At 48.1% G+C, this 10,309-nt stretch overlaps 1 protein-coding gene across 1 annotated transcript in view; it reads right to left on the reverse strand.

Moving 5' to 3' along the window:
* Nucleotides 1–1,423: 1,423 nt before the first annotated feature.
* SLC6A4 (solute carrier family 6 (neurotransmitter transporter), member 4) overlaps nucleotides 1,424–10,309 on the reverse strand; it is a 22,639-nt gene continuing 13,753 nt past the window's right edge. The window contains exons 10-13 of the mRNA XM_015422031.1: nucleotides 10,045–10,144; nucleotides 9,466–9,566; nucleotides 3,025–3,192; nucleotides 1,424–1,962 (exon numbers count right to left, since the gene is read on the reverse strand). Of these exons, the coding sequence (XP_015277517.1) occupies nucleotides 1,888–1,962; nucleotides 3,025–3,192; nucleotides 9,466–9,566; nucleotides 10,045–10,144 (444 nt within the window). The 3' untranslated portion in view covers nucleotides 1,424–1,887. The remainder of the gene's footprint in view (nucleotides 1,963–3,024; nucleotides 3,193–9,465; nucleotides 9,567–10,044; nucleotides 10,145–10,309) is intronic.

Consider the following 10,309-nt stretch of genomic DNA (forward strand, 5'->3'; position numbering starts at 1 on the left):
CACAGTGGCTCCACCAACTAATTGGTTGCACTTTACTGCTAGTTATTTTAAAGATCAAAAACAAACCCATCCTAGGAGAGAGGCTGCTCTGGCATCCTGCAGCAGGCTTTCTTGAAGCTGGGCTGCAGCTCCTTTGCAGTGGCTGGATGCACTTATGAAATATTGCTGTACATTTGCAACGGAAGGTGCCTGGAAGGTGGCGCTGCAAGAGAGCACCCGTTGAACACACAGCACACTTGTGCCTGCATCTCCCCGTTGCTCTACCAGTGTGGTGGCAGGAAGAAGCGCAGCCATTTTCATTCTACAGCAAAGCAGGCCTCATCTCTATAACAGTGGAGTAATCGTCCCAGTGGCTATGTGGGTCTGCCCCCTGGATCCTCTGGCATGGCTCTCACAGATTGCAAAAAAAGCTCCGTGGCCCCCATGTGAAAAAGCACCACAGTTAGACATGTTTTAATAATTACTCCTAAGGATGTGATTACACAGCACTGTTGCCTGTGGGTTGTGGCAGATGTGCTGTGTGAATAACATCTGATTGTGAAAACAAGCACCATGTGGATGTGATCTACATATGGGGTCCTCTGTACAAGAAGGATATCCCCATGCGGTGCAAAGGAAGGTGGCTAGGAAGAGAACACTGCAGTATGGCTGGCCTGTACATAGTTAGATGGTGGTGGTAGGAGTGAAGCAAACAACTGGAGGCAGCGACAGTCGTCCCCCGTCCCCCCCGGCGTGCTCTTCACTGGCCAAGATGGTGGCTCTCACTGCCTCCCTTGTAACAGTGGGTAAGCTGGGGAGCTGCCGCTTGCCACCTACCTAGCTGGCTAACATTGAAGGGTTCACAGGGCTTGGTGTCTTCAACACTTCAGCTGCTTGAACCCATGGCCCCAAAGCACATTGTCCTCAGAGTCACATGAGACAGCTCTTCAAATTGCAGGTGTGGGATTCCCTGTTTGATTGTTCCAGCGTTAAAAATGGAAACACAACAATTATGCACACTGGACTTTAGCTTATCAGAGAACGGTGTCCTAAGGTAAAGTGAGCCATCGCGTGGCAACCAACTTATGGCAATGCCGTCATTAGAATCCCAATGTAAGAGGCGAGCAGCAGTTTGCCACTGCCTGCCTCCGTGCAGCGACCCTGGACTTCCTTGGTGATCTCCCACCCAAGTACTAACCAGGGCCAACCCTGCTTACCTTCTGAGATCTGATGGGATCAAACTTTCCCCTCTTAGGCAGAACATTCTCAAATGTGCAGTCTCCCACCTGCAGTCTAAAATGACAGATCGGCAGGCGCTGCAGTGCTGTGAGTCTCAGCTCTTGGGTGGGCTTTTTCGTTAACACCCCCTCGTAGAGCTGTAGCAGGCGACTCAAGCCGTAAAACTTTTATTACTTGGATGAAAGATGGCTAGGAGGACTGGATGTGTTGGTTTTTCCTGGATTTTTTTTTTTTTTTTGGAGGGGGGCTGGAGGTCGACAATACTGAGATCTTTAGAAGCAAAGACAACAGGGTCCATCACAGAGGGTCACACCGAGAGTGGAGAGGACAGGGGTGCTGGCACAGGTGTGTGGCTCTAAACATACTCCTAATCCGCAACAGTTGTTGGGTGGAGGCATGCAGTCAGGCGGCCCCGTGCCCACTTTGGGAGGCGCTGATGTTCGTTCACACGGATGCATTCTCAAAACAAACCGGAGCACTAGTGGGGACTGAGGAGCGCAGCCAATGCTTCTTTGTTGGGAATGCTTGGAGGTCTAACCCGGTCAGTGTGCTCCTCTTCTGGGTGGAGAGTCAGTTCGTGAGAAAAGAAGAGCTCAGAGCAACAGGACCTAGTGAGTGCTTGCCCCCCCCACTTGCCTCCCCTGCATCCACCAAAATGATAACGGCTGCTTAAACTGCATTCATGCGGATGTCCCCGAGGGGGATCTCTGTGGCGGTTTCCGGAGTAATGCTTTTTAGGATACGCTGCAGGAAGGGGGGAAAAAACCAAGAGTCAAAGAGCAAGTATTTCAGGTAGGATAATCAGGGAGGAGGAGGATAGAAAACTGACCTGATGTTTTCTTTGCTCCTCTTCCTCCGACTATACAGTCATACGTACAGGACAGCACGCACCACCATTTCTGGACCAGCGCATCCCTCATTCCCAGGGGAAGGCCAGGATGTGATTGGTGATATTTCTTCACTAAGCCCCTCCCACTGCCACGGTTCCCACATACTCTTTGGAGGGAGAGGAACAAGGTAGGTGTGCAGCAGTGTTCCCTCTAAGCTGAGTTAGTGTGAGCTAGCTCACAGTTTTTTAGCCTCCAGCTCACACATTTTTGTCTTTGCTCAGCAAGCAGGGCTCCAGAGCAAACTAATTTATGCAGCAGTCAAATTGCTAGCTCACAACTTTAATGCCGGTAGCTCACAAAGTAGAATTTTTGCTCACAAGACTCCACAGCTTAGAGGGAGCACTGGTGTACAGGTCCCTTATGTCCAGCCATGCTGCTTCTGTGAAATTAGCAGAAGAACCCCCGCATGCATACCCACACAAAAAGACTTTCCACAAACCCTTCACGGCACACGGGGCTCTGGGTGTGCAGTTCCAGCAAAACTATTTGTGAGCACACAACATCATGCACAGCCATCATTTTTAATATAGGAAATTCAATATATGATTATTTTTACTGCCAATGCTTAGCTGTAAAAAGCAAACGACCTTCAATGCAGGCCCCGTATATCCAGTATCAGCTGGATTTTTCTAGGACCATTTCAGCTATCCACCCACTGCTGATCTCGCAGCTGCCAGTGTTTACTGTATGCCAGCTGTTCAAAGACTTTATGAAAGGGGTCAGAACATCTGACCAGATTGGGTGAGAACTGGGCTGTAAAAGATGGCACTTGGAAAAACCATAAGAACAGACAACAAGTCAGGCGGGTGCCCGACAGCCACAAGAACCTTGCCTGGGCCCCCCAGAGGACGAGATAAAATGCAAACTATTGGGGGGGGGGGTCCTGCGGTAAACAGTCCTTGTGCAAGACAGATACCTCTTTAAGTGTTCCCGGGGTGGCTGCCAGCCGATAAACCATGTAGGCAGGAACACAGATGAAAGACGAGGCCCCGATGCCGTAACCCATCACCCTGGTCCAGTAGGGGTACGTGTAGTCAAAAAGCCGGAGCTCCATTGGGCTGGACATGAAGCTGATGATGATGAACTGCGGGGAACCACAAGTATTTATTCACGGGCTCAGGGCCCACCAGGTGAGATGAAGGCAGTCGCCTCCCAGGGCTAAGACAGTGGAGATGGGGGGGAGAGAGCTGACCTCTGGGGCAGGAGGGCAGAAACCGGAGTCACATAAAACTGGTCCCTGGGTGATGCCCCCAACAGCACTTGTTTGTCCAGCATGTTTTTAGCCAGCCTTTTCTCCAGGTCGGACTCAAAAGGACTAGACCCAAGAAAGGAAGACTACTTCCCACTCATGCCCTCTGGGGTTGAGGCCAATCAACTTGGGCTCCCTCGGCAGCTGCTATGACACCGCTCCCTAGCCCCAGTGCCTAGCAGCAGAGGGAAACAGTGGCTGTCTGGAACACTGGGGTGGTGCAGTGAACCCCACTTCCTCACCCCCAGACTAGCCACCCAGCCACTTAAGTCTTTCATGCCTGAGAGGTCCACGGCCCCTCTCCACATTACGGGCTGGCCCTTTTCTTGGCCACTTCACACCCACCAAGTAACCGCAGCACCAAGCCGGGTCCTTTCCCATTTAATTTATTGTTTCAGGCTAGTTAAAAAGGGGTGGGTGTGTGTGTCAATGTTTGAGGTGGTTACAGTATGCTTTTATTTATACCTTTTCTTCACCCAGTAATAAAATAGATATTTGTTAAGCACACATTAATCCTCCTGGCAGGTTTGTTTTCAACCCACTGGACAGCTTTTTACCATCAATAAACCTTAGAGGGTTCCTTTTTCCACTTGATGCTCGGTGACAACTGCAGTGAAAAGACAGCTCAGGCTAATTTGGGAGCTGATTTAACAGTGCATGAACCTAAAACACTCCATCCTATATAATGGCAGCAATAGGCAGGGACCAATGACCCTCTTTGTATACATCAAAGGGCTTGGAAACCCTCCCCCAGTGACATTTTGGGCTCTCTGAACGCCAGACTTCCCATCCCCATCAGATCATTCTCTACTTTTGAAACTCCTGTCTGCTTTAAGTGCATTTTTACATGCAGTGCCGGGGTGGGGTGGGGCTACCCTGCGTCCCTTTGTGTGGCTGTGTGCGCACGGCCTGGTGCTCTGGATCCCGGTGCGGTGAAAGTTGGAGCTTGTTTGTTTTTTAAATTGTTAACAGTACAGTGGACGAGTTGATCCACAGCCATGAGATTGCTGGCATTACCAGTCAGGGCACTGCTAACGGGAGAGCGCTCGGAAGAGCACTCCAGCCTCTTCAGCCATGCCCCTCTTCTAGCCCACCTCCTAACTTAGGACATCTTGGTTAGGGTGCAGAGGTCCATGTCATCTGAAGCTGCTGCTGGTAAACACCTGGTCAATATACAGGAAGCCCACCGCCTCAACAGGTGAACACGCTGAGCTGGGCTAGAACAGATGAGGCAGGTGGAGGTGCATCCAAGCTTTGTCCCCAGGGGCCTCAGTTCAGCAGCAAACAAGACTCAACAGACAGGGAGAGGGGAGCCACCACGGTATGTCAGGATCCCATTCTCCTGATCAAATCTGAGTGTCTCTCCTTGGAGTTCAGAGACTGAGACAGTGGAGGGGGGGGTGATGTACCACCCACCCTGTTGCCCAACAGCTTGACTTCCTGAGCTCACAAAGACAGCTGTGGCACTGAGGCTTCATTGTGGGAGAATACCACATGCCAATACTTCCTGGTGTGGGGTCACCCGTGCTTTCATGGCTGCCATGGGGCTGCTGCAAAGTATTTCTGGCCTGCAGCACCTCGAAAGGTTTGAGGCAGGTGTGCAACGGGCCACTGAGACATGTTTGGATCCAATGGTTCAGCTTAATTCCAAAATGAATGCTATTAATTACAGATATAAATGCAGTTATTCTACAGACTTCTAGGTATACTGAATATGTGGACAAGTACCTTGGAAAGACAAGTTTCTCACTTGTTTGTTTGACTCTTCCCTTTCCTGGCTCTTTATAGCTTCCAGAAGGAGTGTTAGTAGTTTGGCTGAGATCATAAATGCCTCTTTAAGGTCCCCAGCTTGTTAAAAGAAGCAGTGCTCACTTGACCCTTCCAACTTCAATAATTTCTGGCCACTTCCCCATATTCAGTTCTTAGGTAAACTGACCAAGCAGATGGTGGCAATTCCAGAGAATCTGGAGGTTATGAATTATTTAAGCCCATTCCTATCTGATTTCTGACCCGGTTCTGGAATGGGACTGCCTCAGTTGCCATGGTGGACAGTCTACCGTGGTGGAGTTGGATAGGGAGAGGGCATCCATGTTGGTTCTTGTGTGCCTCTCAGCAGCCTTCAGTGCTAGGACCAAGGTTGCATGGGCCCAATTTGCAGTAACTGCATTTCTTTCTGAAGGCTGGACTGTGCTGGGGATCCATGGGTCACCATCTGGGCCCTTATGCTACATAACATCTAGATGAGACTGCTGGGAGAGGTTGTTCAGGGATGCTCATGGAAGTTAATCCAGACAGTGGTACTTTTGGTGGGGTCAGACGAAAGGACTGATCTTGCCAGGAGGCGTCACATCATTGCTGGTACAAGTACCAGCTGCACCTTTTTCTGGACAGAAGAGGCCAAAGTGATAACAAGACCTTACCATGGGAATATCCATGGCTTAGAGATGCCCAGACTGGACTTCTGGAGTTTTTGCTGAACCTGCAACTGATTTGTTATTGGGAGGTGCAAGCCACCAGGCATGGGGGTCTCTAGTGCCATACCAGCTATGCTTGGGGTTGCCAACCTCCAGGTGGTAATACAAAAACTGAGGGTCACAGTGTTACGAAGATATGCAAAAGTATATAGCACTTTGTATAATAGATGTATGTTCAAGGTAAATAAATTTTGTGCTTTTTCTTTTTTTCTTTTTCTATAGTGTTATATAAATATTGTTATATAAATATTGTTATATAAATATTCAAGCCCAAAAGTGGGCTTGAAGCTCAACATCAAAAAAACTAAGATCATGGCATCCGGCGCCAACACTCCCTGGCAAATAGAAGGGGAAGTCGTGGAAGTGGTGACAGACTTCACATTCCTGGGATCCCAGATCACCGCAGACGGTGACTGCAGCCATGAAATTAAAAGACGCCTGCTCCTTGGGAGGAAAGCGATGGCGAAACTAAACAGCATGATAAAAAGTAGAGACATCACCCTGCCAACAAAAGTCCGCATGGTCAAAGCAATGGTATTCCCAGTAGTCATGTATGGCTGTGAGAGTTGGACTATAAGGAAGGCCGAGCGCCGAAGAATAGATTCTTTTGAACTATGGTGCTGGAGAAGACTCTTGAGAGTCCCTTGGACTGCAAGGAGATAAAATCAGTCAATCCTAAAAGAAATCAACCCTGACTGTTCCCTGGAAGGCCAGATAATGAAACTGAAGCTCAAATACTTTGGCCAGCAAATGAGAAGGGAGCACTCACTGGAGAAGACCCTGATGCTGGGAAAGATTGAAGGTCAAAGAAGACGGGGACGGCAAAGGATGAGATGGTTAGACAGTGTCATAGATGCAACGAACATGAAACTGAGCAAACTTCAAAGGACAGCGGAAGACAGGAGGGCCTGGCGGGAGCTGGTCCATGGGGTCGCGAAGAGTCGGACTCGACTGTGCGACTGAACAACAACAATATAAATATTGGTATCAAATACTCTTAAGATAGCAGCATATTTTCTAGGGTCCCATCAGAACCCTTGCGGCAGACATAATAACCTATCTAGGATAGCATATTTCTATCAGGTACCTTGTTCTGCCTCGTTCTATCAGGCCCCTAGAAAATAGGCTGCTATCTTAAGAGTTTTTGTGCTCACAAAGAGAAATTATTGCGCCTTATGTCCTTTATATACATCATAGTCCTTGAAAAAGATTGTATTTGAAATGGGTAAATTACTAGAGTCCCGTGAGACTAGTGGTTGTGATACTGACAAGGTGCTGTTTGAATATTTGAACCTGCACTTTGATGTTTGGGTGAAATCTATTTTTGATAATAGTTGATACCAATATTTATATAACAGTACAGAAAAAGGGAAAGGAAAAGCACAACATTTATTTACCTTGAACATACATCTATTATACACAGTGCTACATACTTTTGCGTATCTTCCTAACACTGTGACCCTCAGTTTTTGTATTATCACCTGGAGGTTGGCAACCCCAAGCATAACTAATGTGAAAGTTGAGAGTATTTGGGTAAAACCTATTTTTGATAATATTTGATACCAATATTTATATAACAGTATAGAAAAAGTAAAAAATAAAAAGCACAAAGTTGATTTACCTTGAACATACATCTATTATACACAGTGCTGTATCCTTTTGCATAACCTCCAGGTGATGACTGAAGAGCTCCTGGGATTACAACTGATCTCCAGATGACAGAGATCAGTTCCCTTGGAGAAAATGGCTGCTTTGGAAGGTGGACTCTGTGGTCATTACACCCTGCTGAGGTCCCTCCCCTCCTCAAACCCCACCCTTCTCAGGCTCCACCCCCATAATCTCCAGGTATTTCCCAACCCAGAGCTGACAACTTTGGCCATTTTGGCTCCATTTCACCCAGTTCACAGCGCTGATCTTAATATTTAAAGCCATAAATGGTCCTGAGTCAGGATAGCCCGAGGACTGCCTTTTCCTCTGCATGAGGCTTTTTATCCTGCCTTTCCTTGAAGGAGCTCATGTTGGTGTGTGTGATTCCCACTTGATCGTCAGAACAACCTTGTGAGGTAGTCTATGCTAAAGAAAAGGGGGCTGCTCCAAGTTCATCCTGAGAGCTCTGTGGCAGAAGAGATCTGAACCTACTTTCCACCATTACAGCACACCGACGATCCTTAAATTTGACCAGACACAGAAAGCACCTGAAAGTCCCACTCCGGTGGCTAGCGACTCACAAAAAGGCCTCTTTCTTTGACAGCAGTGCTATAATAATCCAAGGGCCTAGTTTACTACAGGGCATCCCTCTTGCCATATCTTTGCTCTGGCTTGTGAAAACTCTCCTTTTTGGTAGTTATTTCAAGGTTAGAGCGCAGTCTGTATTTAGACATTGGCAGCTGATTGACATTAAACATCAATGATTTATTTTAATGCTGCTGCAGTGCTTGCTTGTTTTAATTTAATTTTCAATGTTGCTGGTTAGGGTTGTTGGGTTTTTATCTGCCAGAGGATTTTTTTTGTATGTATGTATGATCTATAGCATTTTTAATCTCTGTTATGAGCTATTCTGGAATCCTGAATGGAACTGAAGGGTAGGATAAAATGGTTTTAAATAAATAACAATATACTTTCCCATGCACATTTGTTTTGCTTCCCAATACATTTGAACAAGGGAGATTGGACCAAACTCTCCTTGGAAAAAAAGAAAAGATTATTTCCTTTTTTAAATGTCAGAGCAACAATCTAGAGACACCTTTCAATGGGCACATGGAAGCATCCGTGCTGCTGCAGCAGCAAATGAGCATTGCTTTGCGTGCAGCCCATGTCCAGGACGGCCCTGGGGATTGCATTCTGGACTGCCCACCCACCGCAAGTCACCATGCAGGAGCCAGTTGCAGAGAAGCCTATGCACGGTTTGTTTTGCTTTAATAATCTTTTTTTTTTTTAGGGTGCAAAAATCTCTCTTTGGTTGAAATCTGGTTCAGGGCGGTGGGTGAAGGGCACCCTTAGGAGTTACAGTAGTCAGGCCTTGTTGTGCTTGAAAATCTCTGCAGTAAACCAAGAGGAGGAAGGTTTTCAGAGCAGCAAAATGTAAAGAAGAGCAATACTCTGATGAAGCAAAATGGACGTGAATCCCTGGCTTATTGATTCACACAAGGAAGAAGAGAAGATATTGGATTTATACCCCCCCACCACCCTTCAGTACCCAAAGGAGTCTCAGGGGGACTCACAATCTCCTTTCCCTTCCCTTCCCCACAACAGACACCCTGTGAGGTAGGAGGGGCTGAGAGAACTCTTTCCGGAACTGCTCATGAGAGAACAGCTCTAAAAGAACTTGTGACTGACTCAAGGTCACACCAGCAGGTGGAGGAGTGGGGAATCAAACCCGGTTCTCCCATATTAGAGTCCACGCTCCTAACCACTACACCAAACTGGCTCTTTCCAACCACAGGGTAGCTTCTGGACTGGACTGAGAGACTGGCTCAGCCTAATCAGCCTCACGAGTGATGTGCACAACATCATGAAAGGAATGGATGTGCTCCTTGAAAGGAAGCTCTGCTGCTTTGCAGAGATCTCCCCCTCCAAAGACCCCACCAGCAATCAGGATGGCCACCCTTGGGATTTGACTTCCCATCAGACTCACCAGGAGGAAGAGGGGGCTGATGGCGACCCAGCAGACTCTCCAGTACCAACCAGGGCTAAAGCCAATCATCTCTTTCACATCACTGCAGAACTGGGCAACACCTGCAGAGTGACAAGGGGAGGGACCAGGGTTAGCCATATGTTTCTATGAATTCAGCCAATGAGAAGTAAGTGGCGCAAGAGCTTTGATTGCACCAGCTCAAGGTTCAGTGCACATAAAAGCTTCCAAGTTTCACAGCACCATTTGGCATTCTCCCGAGGAGAAGGATGCATACTTCCATGCCACCGTTATCTGGCTCCTTGATGGGCATGGTCACACAAGGCACTTTAGCAGCTGACTTGAGTTGTCAGAAGCCAGTGAGAGAGGAGCGGGGACAACGAAGGAGCAAGGGGACCGGGAAGAGTTCCAGAACAGCTGGAAATCTCCCATGTGGGCCAGAGCCAGGCACTCAGAGGTGTTTCCATTTCCTGGCCAAACCTCATACTGTATATTATCCCACTTCTTCACAAACTGTGGATTCCCACAGGGGTGATGTGCCAGAGCAGCTGGCCCTCACGGTCAATGGGAAGGAAGCCTCACCGTAGAACCAAGCCACCGCAATGGACTCCAGAAACACCACAGCTAGGAGGGCTGGGCCTGTGGCATATTCTTCAAAGAGCTTCACGACATAAGCGCCACCCTGTTAAAAAGAAATCACAGTGTTGCTTCAGGTCCCAAGCAGGGAAGCCAGAAGAAACCGGCCTGGCCCTTCCATCATCCGCTCAAGCCAAGTCAATCCCCCCTGTTGTGCTGATGACCCCTTTTTCTAGTTGGCTTCCCTCCCTCCCTCCCTCCCTCCCTCCCT

Source organism: Gekko japonicus, unplaced genomic scaffold (assembly GCF_001447785.1).
Source record: "Gekko japonicus isolate JY-2015 unplaced genomic scaffold, Gekko_japonicus_V1.1 scaffold182, whole genome shotgun sequence".
Taxonomy (NCBI): Eukaryota; Metazoa; Chordata; class Lepidosauria; order Squamata; family Gekkonidae; genus Gekko; species Gekko japonicus.